Here is a 24,470-nt window from a genome sequence, read left to right on the forward strand (position 1 = left end):
CCTCTTGGGGAGCATGCCAATGCCTGGGCTGCTTTATCCAAGCTGTGGGTAAGGCTGCCTCAGCTTCTCCTGTGTTTTATGAGAAAAGAGTGGTTGGCCCCAGGACGTGAGCAGACAGAGCGGGTGTCTCAAGTAAGAAGTAGTGCTGGACAATTCAAAGGAAAAGTTTGGCTGAGCAGATGTCAGGGCTACTGACCACAAAGCAAATCTCTGCTTGGGAAGTCCTGATTTGCCTGTGCACTTTGCTGAAGGCAAACCTCACCCATTTCTCTTCACTCTGTTCCCTCCTTGCAGAGAAGGGTACAATGCGTGGCGAGATGCAACCAAGCCAAGCGAGATCCTCACTAAGCTGTGTAAGGACTACAGAATAAGTGGACCCTTCATGCGGCCAGGGGAGATACAAGTAGGAGCAAAAGTCTTCAAGGGACAGACAGTCTTCAGAGAAGATGAGAACGGTAATGAAGTTTGTCATTCTTCAACTGCATTGTAGCAGTATCAAGAGCCTGCCCAGGCTGTATCTGGGGACCAAGCTGCTATGCACTCTAAAGTCAGATTACTGGAACCCGTCTCTGCTCTGAAATACTCATATAACCGTGGTGATGAAGTCTGTGTCTATATTAGCTATTGCTGTAGCTTAATTGCAGAGAATCTCTCAGGTGAGACAGTTATTGCTAATGACCTGACATCCCCATGGTAGGTGTTGGCGGATACTTTGGACTAGCTCCTGCCTGATCCCAAGGATGGGATGCCCAGGATTGGTTGGAGTGTAGGGGACCCTCTTGGAACATGTCTCCTAGACTTCAGCAAGGCCTTTGACACTGTCTTTCATGGCATACTCCTTGAAGAGTTGGCATCTCGTGGCCTGGATAAGTGCACTATTCACTGGGTGAAAAACTGGCTGGATGGCCGAGCCCAGAGGGTAGTGGTGAACTGGGTGAAATCCAGTTGGCGGCAGGTCACAAGTGGTGTTCCCCAGGGCTCGGTGTTGGGCCCTGTTCTGTTTAATATCTTTATCGATGATTTGGATGAGGGGATTGAGTGCACCCTCAGCAAGTTTGCAGACGACACCAAGTTGGGAGGCAGGGTCGATTTGCTTGAGGGTACGGAGGCTCTACAAAGAGATCTGGACAGGCTGGATCGAGGGGCTGAGGCCAATCGTATGAAGATCAACAAGGCCAAGTGCCAGGTCCTGCACTTGGGTCACGGCAACCCCATGCAGAGCTACAGGCTTGGGGAAGAGTGGCTGGAAAGCTGCCCGGCAGAGAAAGACCTGGGGGTGCTGGTGGACAGCCGGCTGAATATGAGCCAGCAGTGTGCCCAGGTGGCCAAGAAGGCCAATCGCATCCCAGCCTGTATCAGAAACAGTGTGGCCAGCAGGAACAGGGAGGTGGTTGTTCCCCTGTACTCGGCACTGGTGAGGCCGCACCTCGAGTCCTGTGTTCAGTTTTGGGCCCCTCACTACAGGAAAGACATGGAGGTGCTGGAGCGTGTCCAGAGGAGAGCAACCAAGTTGGTGAGGGGCCTTGAGCACAAGTCTTATGAGGAGCAGCTGAGGGACCTGGGGTTGTTCAGTCTAGAAAAGAGGAGGCTGAGGGGAGACCTTATCGCTCTCTACAACTACCTGAAAGGGGGTTGTAGTGAGGTGGGTGTTGGTCTCTTCTGTCAGGTGGCTGGAGATAGGACAAGAGGAAATGGCCTCAAGTTGAGGCAAGGGAGATTTAGGTTAGATATTAGGAAAAATTTTTTTACTGAGAGGGTTGTCAAACATTGGAATGGGCTGCCCAGGGAAGTGGTTGAGTCACCATCCCTGGAGGTATTCAAAAAGCGAGTGGACAGGGTACTCCAGGGCATGGTTTAGGGGGCACGGTTAATGGTTGGACTTGATGATCTTGAAGGTCTTTTCCAACTGAAATGATTCTATGATTCTATGGTTCTATGATTCTGGCTTAGTTTCATCTGAAAGGAGTGCATGCTCTCAGATCCCTCCACACAGCAAATCAAAGCATGGGAAGTCAGGGAGAGTCTTTTCAAAAATGCACTCCCCGTCTAAACTAAAACACTAGTGTAGACAGACCCAAGAAGTGAGAAGAAGGGGGAAGGGAAATACAGATGTGAAGTGAGTTACTCAAGGTCAGACAAGTCTCTGTTGAACCACAGTTAGGTTCCAGGCCACTTACCTGCCAGTCCTACCTTACCTACGTGGCTTTCCTCTCTGTTGTTTTTTTCCGCCACTTGATTATTACCACTCTGACTGCTCTTCTGAAGCATTAACAGAGTGCTGTGTAAATCTAGGTATCTGTGGGGTCCATGAATCCAGTGGGCAGGACAGAACTTGCTTTCAGAGCTCCCAGATTAAAAAGAGGTCAAAGCTATGAGGAAGTTGAGTGTCCATATCACATAGGGGTGGAGTGGGACAGAGCTATGAGTGAAAGTTCATAGAATTGTAGAATCATAGAATGGTTTGGGTTGGAAGGGACCTTAAAGATCATCTAGTCATGTGTCCCCCCTCCCCGCCATGGGCAGGGACACCTTCCACTAGACCAGGTTGCTCAAAGCCCCATCCAAGCTGGTCTTGAACACCTCCAGGGAGGGGGCATCCACAGCCTCTCTGGGCAACCTGCTCCAGTGCCTCACCACCCTCACCGTGAAGAATTTCTTCCTTATATCTAATCTAAATCCATGTCCCTGCCCATGGCAGTAGAGTTAGACGAGATGATCTTTGAAGGTCCCTTCCAATGCAAACCATTCTATGATTCAGTTTTATACTTAGGGTAAGGAAAAGGGGTGTGAGGATGAAGACTTTCATGGGGGAGCAAAAGGAGCTTGACTTGGAGACAGTAGTGGACACTGTGGCAGTGTAGGGAAACCTCTACTCCCTTACCTGTGTTTATTTGTCTTGGAGCAAATTCCCCCTGGCAGCTACAAAATATAGGTCACGCCTCAAGTGGAAGGCTGCTAAGGTAGCACTGTTGAAGGGAGAAGAGTTGGTCCATTTTTGGTTTCTTGGCCTGAGAGAGATTTATGGCTCCAGTATTGTTGTTTGTTTTCCTCACTAGCAGATGACTGAGTGTGACTACCAGCAACAAGATCTCTTGATCAAAATTCTGGTTCACTAAAATGAGCTTCAGACAAACCAACATCAGACAAGGTGATAGAAACCAGAAGCAAGGAAATACAGAACCAGATGGCAAAGTCCAAAGTACTTATGTACACAAGTTTTTCAACATGTTATAAATAAATAGTTTACAGTATACAGTCTTCTGCATAATTCTTATCCATATTGCTGTTCTGACAAGTACTTCTGGGTCCTTATTTCCTGCTGGGTTTCTGTGCTGGTCATCACTTGGATCTGTAAAACTAACAAAGACCACAGATCTGATCTCTAGGGGAGTACTGAAAAGAGGAAGCAGTACCATTTCCACTTTACAGGTGGAGAAAATGATACCTATGGGCCTTATATCCAGCTTTAAATTGCAAGGGGAAGAATAACTTAACTTTGCTCTAGGAGCATAGAAGTTGAGTAGAATAGAATAGAATAGAATAGTTCAGTTGGAAGGGACTTACAACGATTATCTAGTCCAACTGCCTGACCTCTACTCCCAGGTAGTCTAGGACTACCTGTAGCCAATGGGAAAAATAGGCATCTTCAGAGGGTGAAAACAATCTTTAGAAAGGTCTGTTGGAAAGAATATGGGTTATCATGGGACAATCTATGTCCTTGCTATTGAGGCTGCCTGACTGAGTAGGTCAGGCTAAAGACCTTGCTTTTAGCCGGCTAAAATTAGATGAAAGATATCACATCTCAAACACATGTTGGTGCACAAGAGAGAACCAGGGCTCATAACCACAGGGCCATCCTTCCTCACTCTCTGAGTCATTAGGAAGGGTTTAATACCTACTGTTTAAATCGCAAACAAACCTTCTGTCACCTACCAGCAACTCAGAGATAGCAATACCCAGTAGGAAAAGTAATAACAGTTTGCTGACACAAAGAAGTCTTAACTTTCTTCTCACTTGGGTACTTCTCTCCTAATCTAGGAGATATCCCTCTTCAAAAGTCTGGGGTCCTTTTGTGTGGAGCCCACACAAAAAGGGAGGAAAAAGAAGCTCAAGAGCTCAAAAGGCTTTCTGTGCTTTCCAATATGCACCCTACTTTCAATATTAGCACTGGTCCTTCCTGGAGGTGTCATTCTCTGGGGTCTCCCTTCCTCCAGTGGCCAAGCTGAGCTGGTCAGGAGGTGACATGTTCTTGCCCATGGACTTCAGCCCTCTTCCCTTGAGGTGTGATTCGGTTCTCTAGGAGGGTCTTTGCTGTTGCCATCACAAAGCAAAATGAGGTGTAGATATAACTACTAGTGCTTATTTACTGTCAGCTCTGTCAAAATAGAAGCCTCCTTGCCTTTCATGAGTTGTAAAAAAACCTCACATTTACAATTCTCTGTAAAAAGAGTAGTTCACAGGTTTCTTCCATCTTCCTGTTAGAAACTGCTGCTATAATAGTGAAATGATTTGCTGTGTTTTACAGATAAACTGCTGCCTAAGTGCTAATCTTCTAGCTACCCTGGTGGGCACCCTTATTTACATGAATTAAATTAATTTCAAGACCCTTCTTTACTTAGCTGGGATACGTAAAACCTTCCTTTTAACTCAAGCAAATTTTTAATGACCATTTTAATATTTAATGGAACATATTACCAAGGGGTTCAACATTATAGTTCAACTCTCTTTTTTCTTTTTGTTTTACTCTTTTCTATAGAGGAGCCAGTTGAATCATATGAACATCTCTCCTTAAAGGTTTTACGTGCTTGGGAAGAAATCCCTGGAGCTGGATACAAACTGGTCCCAGAGCACATTGAGACTCGACCTCTCTACCATAAGGATAAGCCAGGCATGGAACAGGTAGAGCAGCTCAGAGGTGGTGGTGATGGTAGACCTAGGATCAGTTTTCCTTTCCTCCAGTTATTGTGGTTTCTATTTGTATCTGCAAACTTACAGAGACAGCATCCAAGTGTTGTACCATACATGAGACTTTGTACGGTATCAACCTGGAAATCGTCACACATGTGTGTATACAGCCAGTTACCTAAATCCACAGTAATCACACGAGGCGTAACTGCATATTTCCATTCTTTTAAATGCTTTAGTTTATTAAGTTAACACAAACTCTGATTGTACTTAGACATTGGTTCTTTTTTTCCATTCATCAAGTACTATTTTTTTTTCAGTATGGATTTCACCTTGAAGTTGCCAATGTTTGAGCTCAATTCCTACTTCACCAAATTCCTGAGAGACTGATAGAATATTAAAAAAATATATTGTATAGTAAGTTTACAGATAAAATCATAGTTACAGGATAGTGAGCTGGTTGGTGCTTATAGAGGAAGCGGTGGTTTTGGACGTCAGAACTACATTTAAAACCTTCTAAAGTCTCTCTAAAATAGAGTTACGGAGATGTTTCTCTCTTTGTTTTCAAGGGTCGTGTACAGATGTGGGTCGACATGTTTCCTAAAGATATGCCTCTGCCAGGACCCCCAGTGGACATTTCACCAAGAAAACCCAAAGGGTAATACTCTATGCTTTCCTCCCAGCACAGTGGCCTAAGTACTCAAAGACTGAGTCTTTCTCAAGTGTCTGGAAAGAACTATAAAAAGAACTATCACAACAAACTTCTGTGATCCTGAGAAAAGTTTTCTTAGGTTCACATGACTTCCAGTCAAACGAGAGCATCTAGTTTGGTCTCCTCCATTAAACAACTCAAAGAACTGTTGGTGATATTTTCATCAAGGGCTATCACATGCCTCTTTTAGAAAGATATCCCTTTTTCATATAGAGATTTCAGGTGGCTAGAGGCAAGAGTCCCTTAATAATTCTGATGTTATCATTCACTTGTTGATCTGAAAGAAGTAATTCTGGTTTCACTACCTCTTTCAGATAGATAATTTACTTGACCCTGGTTGAGATCCTTGATGCAATAGTATTACACCTACTGGATTTCCAGCACTTTGTTCAAAGTTAAGATCAAGAAACACATAAAGCAGCAACAGATAGCAGAGATATGTTTAGAATAACCTTCTCTCAATTTTCACACAGATACTTATACTGCTTTATATGTAACACTACACATAGTTCTTCAAGCTAATTGAATGTTCGTAAATGAAACACAACAATGAGCAACAGAGTTCTCAGCCCATCCTGTAGCAGCTTTATTCCAATACTTTAGCAAGGCCTTTCCTGAGAATTTTATGTCTGAAGCAGCATCAGGTACTGTTCCTGTATTATTTATGTTTGAACAAGAAACAATGTAATAAAAACTTGTTTCTTTTACTTTCCATTTACAAAAGCCAAGATTTGACAAAAATAAGAGTCTATGTAACAATTACTTTCTTCAAACCAGAACTTTCTATAAAGCTCCTTAACAACAAGCATTTTCCAATCCAAAAAGATTTAAAGCTAATTATACCGACAAAATCAAATTGTCACTGCCATTTTTGTAGTCTAAAAAAGCAGGGAAAAATGTTGTCAAACCATTAATTATGAGAAAGAAAGTAAATATGCAGACACAAGTTAGACATTTTGCTGAGAAATGCATATTTGCTGCAGCAGAGCAGGCTCCAGGCTCCATAAGACTTCATACACTTTGTGTAAACATTTCTTGTTGACAATCTTTGACTGAACAAGGCTCTGACGGAGCATTGCAAATGAAAGTTTCTTTGGCTAGTGCAGAGGCTTGGTTTTCATGGCCAACGTCTTCTTAAGAGCTGCATGACCTAGGGTATCTGGTAATTTCTGGGGCAAACTGTTTCACACCTGAGATTGAGGCTATTTCCAAGACAACACATCATATCAGAAAAATCATATGGTGGTGTTCTCAAACATAGGGGTTTTTAATTTTATTTTGCAGTTCATACAATGACTAAAGGCATACCTAAATTTTTTAGTATAAATTTTTTGTCACCTGCAATATTTCTATTTCAGTTCAAGCTTCTAGAGCTTTGGATGGGCACCATAAATGTCTGTGTATTGGGAATGGAAAGGATGGGAAAACTTTAATTCCTTTTATTGCTGCTTCTAAAGATGATTGCACTTGCTTAAATGAAAATACCTCTAGAGAGTGCTTCTCTTCCCTTTTAATGCACTGGACTGTACCACATACAATGTTTTAAGGCCTTTCTTCTGAAAAGCACCTCCCAGGGAGCTCTGGTTTTTATTAGCAAGCTGCTCACTGTTTTGGAGACTGCTCTCATGATGTTGTTCAGCTCAACTTTGCGTTGTTTCACTGCAGCATTTTTGTGAAAAGAATTTAAAAGGAACAGGCACATAAAAAGCAAGGAATTTTCCATCCCTCAAAACTGGCAGTGACCCACTGTCGTCCGGCATACTCCAAGAGCTGAGAGGAGCCACCATCCCCACTCTATTACTAGACTTTTGTAAACAGAAGAGGCCTGAGGCTGATACTATTTTAAGAGTTTTGCACAAATACAACATTTATCACTTTATAAAAGCATGATTTGATAGAGGTTTACACTAGTGTCTGACCAGAGCTTGAGTATACTCAAGCCTACTTTCTTCTCTTTTTCAGCTATGAACTGAGGGTAATAATCTGGAATACAGAGGATGTAATTCTAGAAGACGAAAATATCTTTACGGGGCAAAAATCAAGTGATATCTATGTAAAAGGGTAAGTTCTTCAGGACTTGTCTTCAAAAGAACTTGCAATATTTCATTCAAAAATCAGACGAAAAAATTATGTTGTGAGAATATCCAATAAGCTATTTTTGTGACCTTGGCACTTTGCTCTAAATGCCTGCCCAAATTACTCATCTATATTGGATACTGCTTTCCCCCCCCCTCTTAAAATCAAGTAACTGTAAAATGACGCTAGTTGTTACTTCCTGCTCAGGCAGAGATAGCACAAGAAGAGAACCAAGCCCACAGTTTAACAAACAGAGATCAAACACTTACAGAACTTGAGCTGTAAGAGCTTACACAGATGTGGAGAGGTTTGACATAATCAGAGAAAAGGGAATTATGATCACATTAGAAACAAGAAAGCAGGTGTTTGCCAGGCTATTTCTATTGGAAATATTTTCTAATCTCATGTGGGGAGCACATGTAGGTGAATGACCATGGCCATGCTGGGGAGAACATCACATGGGCACTTTCTGCTCTCCATCTCATTCCTGCTGCAGACAAAACATCTGTCACAGCTTCACAGATGTTACTGGGATAATCAGTAAACCATATCACATAAATAAAATGAAAAGAGAGAGCATGAAGGGGTGGCTTGACACTCAAACCAGCTCCTTCCTGAGATCGTAGCAGGTTACTTCTTAAAATTACTTGCCGGTTTTGGAGTACTGCTTTGCACTTTCTGCTTCTGAGCAGGATTTGAATGCAGGTACCAGAGAGGGGTGGGGGGAAATTATGGCATAAGAGGCAGTAGGAAGTATTGGAAATCTCAGGTGCAAGACTGGTCTTAGATTTCTTGCTGTGTTTCCACTACTAGAGAATGAGATTAATATGCCAATATGAATTGTGTCATTGTGGAGTCCTGGAAAAATCTGAATTTGTAGAGTGCTATGCATCTGGAAAAATGGATTTCCCTAAAAACCTGTTGCAGTATTGCTAATGACCAAATGCAAAGAGCTGGAGGAGGGAGCACTGGGATTGATGGAGCAGGGAAGGGAAGATGTTTTCCACTTTGCAGGTTCTGAAAATCATGTGAACATAATAAGAAACCCAAAGTAAGCATAAGGACAGGACAGTCTGGTAGCAGCTCTTACTCCTGTGTAGGGTATATCTACAGGCATTTTACCAGGGAAACTTGCGTTAGCTCTGAGCAAGCTGTGTGGGGTAACAGGAGTGGTACCACTCCTTTGGAGCAGGTGATATTAGCCCAGGAGAAGCACGCACTAATATGACCATATGTCCCCCAGTGTGCTGCAAGTACGGTTATTGCATATACTGGCTGAGCAAACCTCCCCTTGCAGTTCCCTGAGAGGAGCTACTCTGAAATCACTGGTGTTTGCACAGATATCTCCAAGTTAACAATAAACTAACGTGTTCAGAGCAGTAGCAGAGCAGCTCTGAGAGCACAAAATGGAGGAAATAATTAGGGAGCCAGCCTTTGTGCTGAGCTGTGTGATAACATGAGTACATCACTATCAATGCCAGAGTGTTCTGACAGGGAAAGCCAGGACTGGATAACTTTTTGCTTCTGTGCCTTAATAATGAAGACACAAATCTCATTATGTTCAGACAGTGCACGTGGCACTGAATCTGTCACCAGACATTGATTTGCACTGGGAGCAGTGCTGTGCTTGGGATTGTTACTGTTTTTCCCAATTCCTCTTTGAAATAATGGGGCTTGCAGGGGAAAAGCCACTCTGGATGCAGTACAAAAATTCTAATCTTTACTCAGGCTGTGATAAATCGTCTTCAGAACTAAAACATACCTAGTTAGATCATTACATGGAGCTGTTCAGAAGAGAAGATTATGTTTAGGAAAGTGTTGTCCTTTTGTACCATAGCATGGCACATCAGATGTTGTGCACACTGTAGCAGAAACCAAGAGGAAATCACAAGAAAAAACAGAGAGACTTCTCCAGCCATACTTATGCCATGTTTATACCCCTCAACAGCAACTGCAGTCAATTTAGACTCCAATACTGAGCACTGAAATCAGTCTTGGGACATTGACACAGAATTTATTAGTGTAGCACAACACGGATACAGGGTGTTTAGTAGTGGATAAATGACTGGTGCTGTCTTTGCCTGTCCCAAAGAAGACAGATGTCTTGGCCAATAGCAAATGGCCAACTGGTATTTTGGGGTCTGATTGAAATAAAAATCATGTTCTCACTCTCAGCTTTTGATCATCACTGGCCATTGTTGCAGTCTGTGCCACGGCTGGAAGGTGGCCAAGATCCCCTGAGCCAGGGCTATTGCTGTGTGTCACAGTCCTGAACGATGTGTTGCCTCCTTACTGATTAGCGAGGAATTAGTAAATGATCATGCCTGTAACCAAATGACAACCACAATTCAAGCTCCCCTGGTGACAGCAGTGTTTTCCACTATGTGCTTGCCATAGGTGGATAAAGGGCCTGGAAGAGGACAAGCAGGAGACAGATGTACATTACAACTCCTTGACAGGAGAGGGCAACTTCAACTGGCGCTTTGTGTTCCCATTCCACTATCTCCCAGCAGAGAAACAAATGGTGGTTAGTAAAAGAGAAAACATATTTTCCTTGGAAAAGACAGAGCGCAAAATACCTGCTGAGCTGATGCTTCAGGTGTGGGACTTTGAAAGACTCTCTTCAGATGATTTCTTGGGTAAGTGTGCAATGGATCTGCCTGAACTTCACCTGTGGTCTCACCAGACTTGTATTTTGTAGAGATATGTACAAAGTAGTGTCTGAGACCCAACTTTTGCTTGTTTTTCTCTGAAGCACCACATTGCAAACTTACATATTTCTTGGAGATGGAATGATTAGGAACTCAGATGAGACAATGCCAGGGCAATACAAATGAATGAATGACAGTACAGAGAGATCACCAGCTCTGAAGCCTGGGGCCAAGCTGCTGCATTTCTCCATGTATCTCATATGGAAGCTGCTGTTTGATTGCCTTTGTGTCTGTCTGGTCTCTCAGTGTTGTCACATTACTTCTCCCTCCAGGCACTCTTGAATTGAACCTGAATGGGTTCCCTCGAGCAGCAAAGACAGCCAAGAGCTGTGACTTAGGCATAGTTGTGGCAGCAAGTGAAGAAAACAAGATCTCCATATTTCAGCAGAAGCGCGTCAGAGGCTGGTGGCCTTTCATCAAGGCTGGGCAGCTCACGGTAGGCAGCTCACTACAGATGAACAGCTTTTCTCTGGGACTGATATGCTCTGCTGAGATCCTGAGACAGACAGATGCTAATTTTGGGTATGGCATCTGAAGAACAACCACCACTGGCAATCCATAGGGCTCCTTCAAATGCTTTAGTGGTTCCCCATAGATTTGGTTCAGATAACCGCAAGCAACCAGAGCACTTTGTACTTTTTCTTTGCTTTCTTCCACTGTTCATCTCCCAGCACACTGGATAGGTAGAGCAGAAAACCAGGTGTTTCTAGTTAACTTTATGTCAGCTGAGAAAATCCTGGGAGGAATCTCACCTGCTTATTTATTTCCTTACTATTTATTTCTCACTTCAACCAGGATGAAGGAACTGATTTTGGAGTCTACGGTTATTCTCTTTGCTAGTGACACATCTCAAGTAGAAAGAGCACGGTCCCCTATTCTTGTTGAAGTATGCTCAATAAGCCAATATTTTTTGGTTTAGTGGCAGGATACAATTGGTATAAAGGAATGCAAAGGACAATGACAGCTTTCCCCAAACTCTACAAGACTTATGTTAGAAGTATCCTCCTAAGAAGAATATAAATTCTGCCACACAAATTTTCATTTACCTGAAGCCTCTAGCGTAACAAGGCTTGCAGCAGTGTGTAAATCTCACTCAGCGTGTAACTAGCCATTTATCTCAGGGTTTTCTGCTGCAGCTTCTCTTCATAAAGTTGTAGTACTTTCTGTGTATAATCTGGAGCTACACTGAAATTCTCAGTGTTTAATACAACTGCTCCATTTTCCCTGTCTTTAAGGCTCCTTTGTACTCTTACAGCAGTATAGGGATCCTCAGTGTTAAGGAAAGACAGCTCTGATCCTCTGTTTCCTAAGGGAAGTGCATGTATCTCAGCATGAAGTACATCCCGATAGTTAACTCTGCACATGGTCTTTGGGGCATGTCTACCTGAAACAGAGCTATGTGAGCTAGTGAAGGAAAACCCAAGCCAATGTGCTTACATGACCACAGAGCACTTTGGGAGCTTGGACTGAAACTCGGGCATCCCTGCAGCCCAGTTCTAGGATTAGTGTAGCTGCGGTCTTTTTAGGTGCATCCAGATCCCTGTGGGGACACAGACCAAGAACTACAAACTACCTTTCTGTAGTATAGGCCTCTACAAATTCACCTGCTTTGGCCCTTTTTTGGGGAATGTTCCTCCTTCTCTAGACTCTAATTGATTCTCCAAAGGTTTTCCTAAACCTCATCCTTCCTTCATATTTCTGTCCATTCCAGCAAGAAGAATGTTTTAATAAAAAGTTCCATCTTCAAGTTCATTGCCTTCTTCAGACTGAAGGTGACTGTGTACTTTCCATGGATTTAGTGAATGGGCTCCACTCCCAAATCCCTGCTTAACCTCCATTTTCTCAACTCTAGTACAATTGATTCTCTTTCTCCCAGTCCACTTTCATCTCTTGATCGTCTTGTCTTCCACATGGATCCCTTTTATCTGCATCCTTCTTTCAGCCCAGTTCTGTGCTGAATCCCAGCCACTGACCATAGATTAACACTTTAGTTTTTGATATCTACAAAGGTATGAGGTAGGAAAATAACAAATACATGAAAAGCCATTTGTCTGTTTTTCATCCGTCACAGATTTTGTGGAGCTGATTTGATTTACCCGCTCTTAATTGTTACTGGAATCTTTAAATCTCTGAAATCTTATTTTTTTTTTAACTTTGGCCTGATTAAATCTATAGTGGAGATAGTACTGAAGAACATAACTGGATGAACAGGGAAAAGAGACATCTCTGTAACCTAACACAGACAGAAATATCAACATATCTGTTCCTGTGAATGCAAGGGAAACCCAAATATTTAACCTGTATTTAGGAAGCTCTAACTTCCATAGCAGAAGTTACAGTTGATACTAAGAGTCCAAATAACTCAGATTACATATTTCTACTTCAAGGTGTAGCAGATGATCTTTTATAAGTGCCAATATTTTATTGGTCACTCAACAGGCTTTAATGGCTTGTCACAATGAAAACAAGCAGTAAACCAGCAGTTATACTCCATTATGACTTTTCTGAATTCTAGAAATTATCAGTAAGAAGTTGGTGCTGAACAAAGGTGTCCTTTTGTCACAGCTCCGACTATCCTCTTCTGGCCATCCATCAAGAAAATTGACTCTGAACCCACCTGCCAGACCACTATTCTTTTAGCCTGAGCAGAGCTCTAAGACTGCATGATATTTTCTGCACAGAGATCTCATTTCTAGCCATCTTCCTTTTGTGAGCTGAGACCCCACAGCTCAGCTGCTCCAGCACTTGTGACTGGCTGCATTTCCCTCCGTTGGTGGACTACACCTCGTCCACCTCAGCAATGCAGCTTCCAGCTCGGCCATTCAGCTCTGCCAGGATGTGTGACAGATAGAAGACAGGTCTTCTGAGATGAATTACGTTATATTTTAAGAAGCAGAAAATATATTTATGGGTCTGGAAGAAAACATCCTACCTCTTTTTCTTCACAGTGCTTGAGCATATGTCAGGAATTTGGTGCCTGGGTTTTCCTTTGTGCTTTCTCTTTAACTGCAAAAACTTTTATTTCCTTTAATCAATTTCCTTCACCCGCAGCTGGTTCCATAATTTCTCCACAAGCTGAATCCTGCTGTGATTTAGTGATAATAACCCAGGTTTGGATGCTTATGTATGATGTCTCTGATCCAGGGCAAGGTGGAAGCTGAGTTTCACTTAGTCACAGCAGAAGAAGCTGAGAAGAATCCAGTAGGCAAAGCTCGAAAGGAGCCCGAGCCCTTGGAAAAACCCAAGTGAGTAGGAGCATACTCATTAAACATGCTGGGGCAGGGGCATTCAGCAGGAGACAGGGAAGAGCATGTCTCCTTTCTCCTCTCCTGGCTTTTCTCCTCTTTCCTGCTGTAATCTTGAGCAAGCTATTTGTACAACTTGTGCATCGCCTGGCTGCCGGCACTCGTAGTTGGCAGCACCTTCCAGGTTAGCTGAAATACCTTCCTCTGGAAGCGCAAATAAATGGCACTGCTGTACATTTGTCCTCAGCTAGAGTTCACATGCGGGCTCATTCCATAGCTGACCTGGCATGTGATAACCTCTTAAACCATCATAACTTATGCATACACCCAACACGTCAGTTTGGTCACCTATAAAGATTAGACAGATTATATTTATTATCTTAAGAGGATAACTATAAGCCAGTAATGTTTAAGTGCTTTAAAATGGCTGTATGAAATATTTCCTATATGTCCAGTCTTTTTTAATATGACCATTAGGAGACAGTCTTAGTACTAGGAAATGAGAATTTTGGATGTTAGGAAAAATTTCTTCACTGAAAGGGTTATCAGGCATTGGAACAGGCTGCCCAGGGAAGTGGTGGAGTCACCATCCCTGGAGATGTTTAAAAGACGTGTAGATGTGGCACTTAGGGATATGCTTTGGTGGTGGACTTGGTAGTGTTAAGTTAACAGTTGGACTCTATAATCTTAAGGGTCTTTTCCAACCTAAATGATTCTGTGTTTCCATGATTGTAAGAATTATCTGCACACGTTTAAAAGTGTCTTAGTTGCTACATATCGGTGTAAAAGTGACCTCTGCATACATCTAGTTGTTTTTGCATAAATGAGTCACTTGCAGATAAAGGCACATAAAACATAAAAATCAGGTCATACAGGAATGATACAACTTTAACAAATCCATCTTTAATTTTTTTGTACTTCATAATCAAAGAATGAAGATGCTTATTTTTCATCATAAGACTTTTAAATGAGGAAATTTTAAGTGGATTACAAAGGTACATGATCTAGAAGGAGCATTCTATCTTTCAGTATTTGTCACATTAAAAAAATATTGTCAGCTGAGATTCTTGCATTCAGGAAAAATTTACTTCTAATCTATTTTGCCTCAATTACTTTGTCCTAATAAAGAGCTAGATTTAAAAAAAAAAAAAAAGAGAGAAAGAGAGAAAAATTAATGTTATATTTCCCGCTACCAAAGTTTCTAAAAACCAATTGCTAGTCATAATGGTAATCATTGCAAATCCTGTTTAATTTTGTTGGTTTGATATATATCTCAGGATAAACATGAAAAAGGAAAAAAACAGTATAAGATGGAATTGCCAATACCCCTACAAAGTGTATAAATTCAGCCTGAAAATTAGAGGTATCAGAGACTTGTTGAAAACTAGCCTTGGAAAGACTTTAATCAATCATTTCACCCAACGTCTTTACCCAAAGGCAGGATGAGCTATGCCTGACAGATGCCTATCTGAAAGAATCCCTATAATGGAAACTAAAGCACTGTCTTACAGAGGAGAGAGGACTGCGATAGCTCTGAAATACATGTGGTGGGAAGCAATCAGCCTAGGCAGTTTTAAGAGGGAGTGTAGTGTGTAACAGAAGGATTACATGTCCAGAAGGCTGTCAACAGGATGCACAAAGGCAATGTCTCATTTTCCCCTCATTTTTTCAGTCCCAGCCCATGCACCCTGGACAGCCTGGGGCTCCAGGGCTCACTGCATTTTTACCTCAAGAGCATTTTATCCACAAATATGCTGTTGGGCCGAAAGGTTGTCACTAGCCTGGTGGCCCCTTCTCTGCTGCAGAGCCGGCCTGGAGGTGTTCTGACCCATAGTCTTCCTCCAGATCTTGCACTCAGTATTCACAGAAGCTCTACATCTAGGTTTTTATGACGAAATCATACACATACAGACACAGCCAACACATGGCTCAACCCAGTTCTACTCTTAATTGAGATGTATGCCTCAATTAAAATAAAATTAGGGTGGGGCTAGTCTCACTTGACGTTACCCGTCTCAGAAGCAAGCCACTCAGGCTCCTTTTGTAGCTGCTCATATACAGGTGGGGGAATCATCCCATTTACCTAACACACATATCTTAAGATGGGAGCTGGGGAAAGAGATGAATTGTCCTCCAGAAGGTCCTTCCTCTCCACATGCAGACAGCCAATGACTGACCAGGCTGGGCACCTAAGTTTTAAAGTTAGGCAAAATAAATCCTAAGGTTACTAAAACAATATCAGCATGTGGATAGTAAATACTATTTTAGCTAGACACACACTTACTAGCTGAAGACATTGCATGCCTCATTTCCATAAAGCTGGTATTAAAGTTTACCAGCTCAGTGCCCCCGTGTGATGGAATATGTGGTTCATACAGGTAGAGTAGTCAAAATCAACTGAGACATAACAGATAACTGTTTCTGCACTTCAAATGAGTTCTTTTCAGGAAGAAGTGGATCTCAAGGAGCTTTGTGTCAGGACCTCCGTATCTCTATGCCAGTACTGTAGGTTCACATTTTTTTGCTAATCATGTAGGCTTACACAGACAAGCAGAGAAATTTTCAGATTGTTTTGCATAATTAAGTTTTTAAATTAAGAAACAAAATGATTTCAATACCAAAATTATCTTCTAGGAGCTACTAGACAGTAGCAGACTCTTAAACGTACCAGAGCAAAGGTGGCCAAAGATTAAATATCTGGGAACTAAACAGAAACATGCAAATGAGAAATAAGGTGCAGTGAGTGTAATTTCCTGCTGGCCAAAACACCATGAGGTTATCCATCTCTTCCTCTCTGCTGATCAAGACAGGACACTTTTCTGGATGCACTCTATTAGAACAAATACGTTGCTATAACTGGTACCAAATTCTATAGCCTATGTTGCAAAGAAAACAAATTAAATGAGCAACAGTCTGGCTTTTTTTCCCCTGTCTTTAAAGCGCTTAAGTAGTTGGAATGTGCAAACTAATGGTTTTGTTACTCAAGTCTGTGATTCAGTAAGTTTTACTCTTTAGAGTATCCATTTTTTAATAATTTCTTTTAACCTGGAGGGCTTATTTGTTGATTTATTTCTGAGTAATTGCCACCTCAGTATAAAACACAGTCTTTAATTAAAAGATATTCAGTTGGCCTTTTAGATTTACAGACTTTCTGTCACATTGGCATTCACTTCCACATGCTGAGTTCTACAGATGAGTAAGACATTGCTTATATTCCTTAAACAGCTTTCTGGAGTGAGACACAGCCATTGGTTTTTGTGACCCTCAGTCTTAATTTCATTCTCCTTACTGCTGCACCATCTGCACAACTACAGTGATATTGAATAAGAAAGACAACCTGCACCCAGTTTTTCAGGTGTTAATGTTGCTCCACACCACTGTACTCATCAGGTCATCCCATCACACAAAGCTGACAGATGTTGCCTCAGCTCATCGCAGGCTTAGGGCTGTTGAAGTCCAAGGCATAGTGACCTCCCAAGCTGGGTGGCATGCCAGAGGAGAGACTACACCAAAATTTTTCCTAAAGATAACATTGTTTTCCTCTCTGTATGCAGCCAGCTTTGCTGTACAGTGTGAAGAAACTCCTTATTATGGAGGAGGATACAACATGGGGCAACATTTGGAAAAAACTTAGGATTGTGGAGTGCAGATATTCTCCACCAGAAGAAGGTGGCTCTTCCTTATGTACCCAGGCAAACTACCTAGATTTTGGGTTTCATCTCATCTCCTGTCTTCAGGAGGCCTGTTTTAAACTTCCTTCTGAAAATATGCAATTTTGGGCCGTATGCCAGGCCTGAGCTGGCTCTGACTGTTATCGCACCGTGACTATCACTGAGCAATCAGATTTTTTGTAGTGGCTCATTACTCCTTTTGCAATGCTAAATTCCTTGCAATCATTAGAAAGCTTTTGTACTCAAGTTCAAGATATCTGCATTTCTTCTTTAGGATTTTCATGATCTTGTCTGTAATTTCGAACCCCTTATCTTGCCTTAAATTGGAGTAGTTATGACGTGTAAACTGGAATTTCATTCTGAGTGGTGTGTGGATCTTGGGCTCAGGGACGAATGTAAGAGTGACCCAATAGTATGTGAAACTTGTGGAAGTTCCCTCTAAACTCTTTAGTGGGTTCCCAAGAGTTAAAGGTCCTTATTAGACTCAAATATGTATTTTGCAGTGGGGTACCTTTGGAAATAGCTGGATCTGCCTTTACAAAAGTTTTTCTCTTTTTCTTTCTTCCCCTTTAGCCGACCAGACACATCCTTCTCTTGGTTTGTAAATCCTTTCAAGTGTTTGTATCACCTGATCTGGAGAAATTACAAGAAGTACATCATCATCGGCATAATTCTGCTTATTCTCATTGTCTTCCTGGTGCTCTTCATCTACACACTGCCAGGTGCGATCAGTCATAAGATAGTTGTAGGATGAGCATAGCTTATGGCTCTCATTGTAACTAATCATATACAAACACTTCAGTTAAAAATAAAAGTCAGGCATACAGAATTAATCAACCTGAAACACACCTCATTCCCTGTAAAAAGAAAACATAACTATTTGTATCAAAAACTGGAACTCTCTTAGAATATTTTAACGTCTTCTTTGGCTGCTCATTCAGACCCAGCCTTAATGTAAATTATCATTAACATACTGTTGCAGCTTTATTGACAATGAAAGTTTGATTCTGCACCTAAAACTGAGTTTAAAAGTGAATTCTTTAATGCTATGCAGAAACTGATTTGTCAGTCAAGTATTTATTATTACAGACAAATGATTAAATATTAAAAGCAAAATCTGTACATAAAGATTAGTTCAGTCTTTGCATAGTTTTGTAATTAATTGTTTGAACTCTTTTTCAGTAAGTTTATAATGGCATGATTATTTTGAGATAAAAGGTTTATTAAAAAAAAATCTAAGGTTAAATTGTCTCATTTAGTGTCGTGCAGAATTCATCCTGCATCTCTCAGTAGGAGCTCTGTGCTCTATAAAGACATCTCACAAACCTATAAATGAGGTAAGTGTCGGTGACAGGGAGAGGTAGAAGCAGAGGTGGGAAGAACTTTTCTACAGCTGCAGTTTGAAAGTGCTGGAGGTCGCTGGAGGAGAGGGATCGGAAAGATGAAGACTCAGCCACAGGCACTGTGGTAGCAAATGATCCTTGTAAAGGAGAGGGAAGAGAGAGAATCCTGCTGCTTGACAAGCAGAGGGAAAGAGGAATGGAAAAGAGAAGGGCTGCAGAGTGGAACAAATCATGGAGGATTAAAGAAAACAAGGAATAAAGCCTTACACAGTTGTCAATGTGTAAATCCTCATCCAACTTAAGAATACAGAAAATGCTGCAGCCTGTGTCATGTACAAGGCAAGGCTTGATAACTTAATGACCCCACTTACCCTCAAAATGAGTAATTATGAATTTGAACTAGCTACAGAAATCTCCTCTAGTCTCACCCATGGTTAGACATGTTTGAAAGGTGACCTCTGAGAAAGTGTTTTCCATCATGCTTCACTCATATAAAGTGTGAGCAGCCTTCGCAAATTTTAAAGTATCAAAAGGCAAGAAAAAGAAATCCCAGAAACGCTGATAATTCTGCCAAGCTCAGGGTGCAGGAATAGAAATGTAGGTTTCTGCACCATTCTCAGAGGCCACTTCCATGGGAAGCTTGTGTGGTACTGCTTGCACCTGGCCTGTCAAGGCTGTACAATGAGCCTCTGTGTTCCCCTCTGGCCTACAACACAGGTAATTGCATTATCTTGAAAAATGGATGTCAGTGAAACTTCCACAGAGAAAATGTTTTACATTTAAAAAGCATTTTAGAGGCTTATTTTGGATGGGATGAATTGCTCTAAAAGTGCCTCTTCCTCATTCCACTGATGATAGAGGCAGATGGCTAAAGGCAGGCTTGAAAGCATCCCATCCCTACACCATCCAGCAGATTGTGACTCAGTATTTCTTCTAAATTTCATGTTCTAAGTACAATAAATATAACTAAATTATTTAGGTATGTGAGTAATTACATCACAACTAGATATGTGGCCAAGGACCACACTGGATGGGTTTTACTGTTGGGCTATTTTTCCTTTAGAAGTGTATTCAATATGACCAAGAAATTAGAACACAATTACATGGTTGAATCTGCACTAGTTATATGTAGCAATGCAAGCCAGTGATGTGGAAAGGTGCTGATCACCCTCAAGTCCCATTTCGTCTCATATCTCTCTGCCTTGGGCCCTCATCTGGTGCAATCTCTGCTTACACAGCATGTGTGACACATCATTCTGAAACCACTTGTTTTTCAATTTTGAGCTATTTTGCAATTGATCCTGTATGAAACAGAAAATGAAATGTTATTTCTCCTAATATGTCTTGCCATACCATGAATTTTGGAAATGCAATTTAAAAGCTCCAGTAAGAGCCAATAAAATTATTTTGGTGTAAAAGGTGGGAGATAAATCATGACAACCGGATTATGTTGTGACAGCCATAAAGGTAATGGTTCTGATTTCTTTCCGGCGTGTCAGGGCAGTAGGTCTGATCCTGCATGGAAGCTGCTGTGTCCATCTGTCCTTATTCTGCCCTTGCTGCCATGGACTGTGTGAAGCACTGGACTGTTGCTTGAGCACCCTGCCCTTGCTGGAGGGTCCTCCTGCACAGCTCCAGGACCAAGCCTTGGCTCTGCACCCCAGCAGCAAGCACACAGGGGCAGTGGCACTGTTAGGACAAGATGGGTGAAATGACATTCCCCCTCCAAGTCCTGGTCTGAGTCTGGACCTTGCAAAGACCCTGTCCCCCATCATCTCTTGCATCCCAGTGCAAATAGCCATCTCCTTCATCCCTGCTGCCCCTGGGGTCTTCGATCCCCTGCAGCATGACCATTCCTGAGCCTCTTGTATGGCTGAACACCGAGGTCCCCTTACCCCTGCATAGCCCTGCAGTCTGGTCTAAAAAGGGCATCATGCGGCCAAAAAGCAAGCAAGCTAACTCTTCCACAACTCTTAAACTGCCTATCACTGCACTCAACACATGTAGGCTGAGCTGGATAGCATTGTCTTATGGGACAAAGCTAAATCAAATACCTTTTCATGATCTTCCAGATGGCTGCAAAGTGGCTGGAGAAGTAGTTGCTGTCAGTAAGTATTAAAAGAGACAAAATGTAGCGCAATGCTGGACTACTCGTACAGATGCCAGATGTTACGGGTTTGCATCTTAAGCGAATTTATGGTGACACGAGCTTTGTGGTTAACAGGGAGTGAGGTTTATACCAAGGATTGTTATTATTGTCAAAGGATCCTACCTATTTCATACAAAAAGAAGAGATCCTTATCCTGAGCAGTTATCTCAACATTAGTCTGCAATTATGCTGGCTCAATTTTGAGGCCAGCTGGTACCACTTGGAGTTTTATCAACTGGTTTCTAACCACAAATAGCTCATTAAATAGCTGAGTGCTGCCATTGGCAAATACGAGATCTACAGATATAAGATTGTGCTCTTGGAATGGGAAGGCTAGCCAGGAATCCCCAAAATATTTGGAAATAATAGCCTACTGCTGCTGATCTGAAAAAGCACGTCCTGCTTTGAGACATTTGACTTGCAACAATAAACACTGCTTGCTGGATACAAAAATCTTCTCAGGTGAGAGCAGGTGTTATCCTTCTGGGGGGCAAACCTGAAAGATGGAGAGACCTATGCCTGAACTGTTGAAGACAGACTCCAGTTTGGGGTGTAATAATTTCTGAGTCCCCAACTTCAGGTACCGTGTGTCAGATTTTTAGACATAAACTCACCTCCTGCTGGCATTTAAGGAGCAGAGTGGGAACAAAGTACCATGATTTAGTGCTGTGGAGCAAATTGGGCATTGATCACCTCCTCCTGCTCTAGGCTCCAGCTGTAGCTGAATCAACCTACGGGCACATCAAGATGGGTGATGGGGGACAGGCATATCAGAGGGTTGTGCTGACCAGACTGAAGCCAGCTCTAGCCTGGAAACATGTATTGGTGCCAAAGCCTTGCTGCTTTCAACAGGACACATGAGGACACAGAGCAAATAGTGGCCTGGTGTCACCCATGCATGTGGCCATTGTAGGTGGATGTGCTGCATTTTCAATCACTAGGCAAAACTTTGCACCAAAAGAAATTGTACAGGTTTATAAATGCTACCAGCAGATGTCCAACAGCACAGTGGTAGAGATGGGACAACAGGGGAATCATAGAATCATAGAATGGTTTGGCTTGGAAGGGACCTTAAAGATCATCTAGTTCCACCACCACACCCCTGCCATGGGCAGGGACACCTTCCACTAGACCAGGTTGCTCAAAGCCCCATCCAACCTGGCCTTGAACACTTCCAGGGATGGGGCATTCACAACCTCTCTGGGCAACCTGCTCCAGTGCCTCACCACCCTCACCGTGAAGAACTTCTCCCTTACATCTAATCTAAATCTACCCTCTTTCAGATTAAAGCCATTACCCCTGGTCCTATCACTACATGCCCTTGTAAAAAGTCTCCCTCCAGGGAAGATGGACCTTTGCCTTGTTCTGGTGATACAGCTGAAGAACATCCGAGGAAAGGAATTGCAAAATCTACTTTTAAGGAGGAAATACAAAGCAGAATCTAATCAAGATACAGTGTGAACCACTAGAAGAGGAATGGTTCTCTGCAGAAAAAAAATCTCAGCTCCAGGCATATTCATGGGCACACTAAAATGAAATCTTTAGAAGACATTATTACATGAGTCAGAAGGAAGAAGCATTACTGCCATTGAAGAGCAGAGATGTGAAACCACTCACTTTACCAGAGCAGGAGGAAAGCAACAGAAAATCACTATCAGATCTTTGCTGTCAGGGCCTCCCATAAATGGGAAAAATACTGAAAAAACCACCTACAGATTACTGAATTGTGAGTCCTTGAGCAAAATATCTATTCATTTATACCTCTGCCATTTCTATTGGCTCAGTTCGGAAACATACAGTGGCATGGTAATTCTACAGGCAAGCAAGAGCATGAAACATTTAAGAAGCAGCAGAAGTTTTGTGCTCGGCCAGTAAAAGCAGTTACCAATAACCAGTACCCCCACAGTGGGGTTTACCACAATCTTCCCGATTTCCTACTGTAAGAACAGAAAAGTGCTATTATCACTGATTTGGCTACATGATGACCAGGTACATGACAGTAAAAGGTGAGTCTTATGAGTATTGACCTCTTTTGACAACTTTACATTCCCATATAGCTAATTAGAATGAACAAACAAAAAAAATCTTCTTTCACACTGCACAGTGTAGCAGCTCCCAAAGAATACACTTGCTGTTCCTGACTCTTGCTACAGAAGTCTGCAACAAAAAACCCAACATTTACCTGAGTAAGCAAAAGCTACCCCAGCCCAGCTGATGAATTTCATCTGGTTATGTGTGCTCATCTGGAAAACACCATTGTGTGGAATGATCACCAGACTCACTAGGAGTTAAGGATGGGGCCATGTGCAGCACCCTTTATCCACTATTTACCACTCATAACATTCCAGCCCATCACAAAAGCCTCAGGAAAACTCAAGCATAGGCTTCCCTCCACTGCCACCACATCTATGGAGCTTAATCCACCACAGGATAAAAAGGGTGCAGGGAAAAAATAACATAATTTCTAATTCCCCCTCCCTGCCCATTGAGTGAGACAGAGAAAAGCAGCACCTGATTTCCCTGTGAGCCAAGTTCCCACCAAAACCACGTTGATGCTGAGCCACCCAGCAGAGCCAGGACAACAACAGCATCCCAAGCAGCACTGGCTCTGGCAAGATGCAGCCCTGAGGCTGTGCTAGAGGATGAGGTTCCAAGCCCAGGCTCATGCTGTGCCAGCCAGGACACGCTTACCATCATCTGCAAAGTCATTTCTGCAAAACTCACCAGGCCCCTGCCAGTTTCTGTGTGTTGTGCAGTTAGTCTGCATTTCATATGGTGAGGTAGCATCCTGGCAGCGTGCAGGACCAGGCTGGTACATGGGTTATCCAGATGGGCTACAGTCACATCTGCAGCTTAGCATTCTCTCCAGAGACCTGCTCTCAAGATTTGTTTTCCTTTATTTGCTGTGTGGCCCCTTGGCGCCGGCACGGACCCCTTGGCAGCAGGTACATCCCTCTCCTGTCTCAATTTGATCTTGGCAAAGGGCTGATTTGCTTCCGCTGTGAATGAGGCAGTGCATCTGCCTCCCTCCCAAAATAAATGGGCTTTGGCGGGGGGGCTTCTCTGACAACCTAGCTGATGGACAAATGTTTCCAGGTCCCGTGCTGGGAGCCATCGTGCTCTGAGGACGGTATGTGCTCGCCTCTCCCTCCCTGCCAGTACAAGCCAGGAGACTCAGGAGAGCCTCTGCAGCCACCATGAGAGGTGCTGGCAGGCTCTGAGGAGCTGCTCCAGCCCAGCCTGGCACCTTGGCCTTGCATTGCTCAGACTCTGGAAGAGCAGGACATGGAGGGAAGCAGGAGCTTTTCACACATGGGAGCAACTCCAGCAACTCACACACTGTGCTTCTCATCAGAGATGTGCTAATTTCTTTCCACAGAAGAAGGAAGGTTTGCTGGCTGTCATTTATGCAGTTCTTTGTGTTTTCGAGGGTGCGATGGAAACACGTGTGTTTGCTGACTGCCCCAACCCTTTAGCACCCCATTGCAGCAGTTAGCATCCAATTTGCTGCTGAACCCCCAGTCGCTCATGCTGAACCACAGCTCTCTCAAATGCATCATTCAGCAGCCGTGATTGTGTAGCCGTGGTTGCAATGCAACTGTGGTTGCACAGCTGTGGCTGCAGCGTAGCAGCTGGCACCTCCATACCTGCTCCAAAA

The 24,470-nt window shown here is 42.8% G+C and overlaps 1 protein-coding gene across 1 annotated transcript in view; it reads left to right on the forward strand.

The window, feature by feature from the left end:
• FER1L6 (fer-1 like family member 6) overlaps positions 1 to 18,417 on the forward strand; it is a 78,050-nt gene extending 59,633 nt beyond the window's left edge. The window contains exons 34-41 of the mRNA XM_052786813.1: positions 295 to 455; positions 4,757 to 4,899; positions 5,475 to 5,563; positions 7,580 to 7,678; positions 10,091 to 10,332; positions 10,677 to 10,840; positions 13,549 to 13,649; positions 17,894 to 18,417. Of these exons, the coding sequence (XP_052642773.1) occupies positions 295 to 455; positions 4,757 to 4,899; positions 5,475 to 5,563; positions 7,580 to 7,678; positions 10,091 to 10,332; positions 10,677 to 10,840; positions 13,549 to 13,649; positions 17,894 to 18,074 (1,180 nt within the window). The 3' untranslated portion in view covers positions 18,075 to 18,417. The remainder of the gene's footprint in view (positions 1 to 294; positions 456 to 4,756; positions 4,900 to 5,474; positions 5,564 to 7,579; positions 7,679 to 10,090; positions 10,333 to 10,676; positions 10,841 to 13,548; positions 13,650 to 17,893) is intronic.
• The last annotated feature ends 6,053 nt before the right edge of the window (positions 18,418 to 24,470 follow it).

Source organism: Harpia harpyja, chromosome 5, assembly GCF_026419915.1.
Source record: "Harpia harpyja isolate bHarHar1 chromosome 5, bHarHar1 primary haplotype, whole genome shotgun sequence".
In the NCBI taxonomy this organism is placed as follows: Eukaryota; Metazoa; Chordata; class Aves; order Accipitriformes; family Accipitridae; genus Harpia; species Harpia harpyja.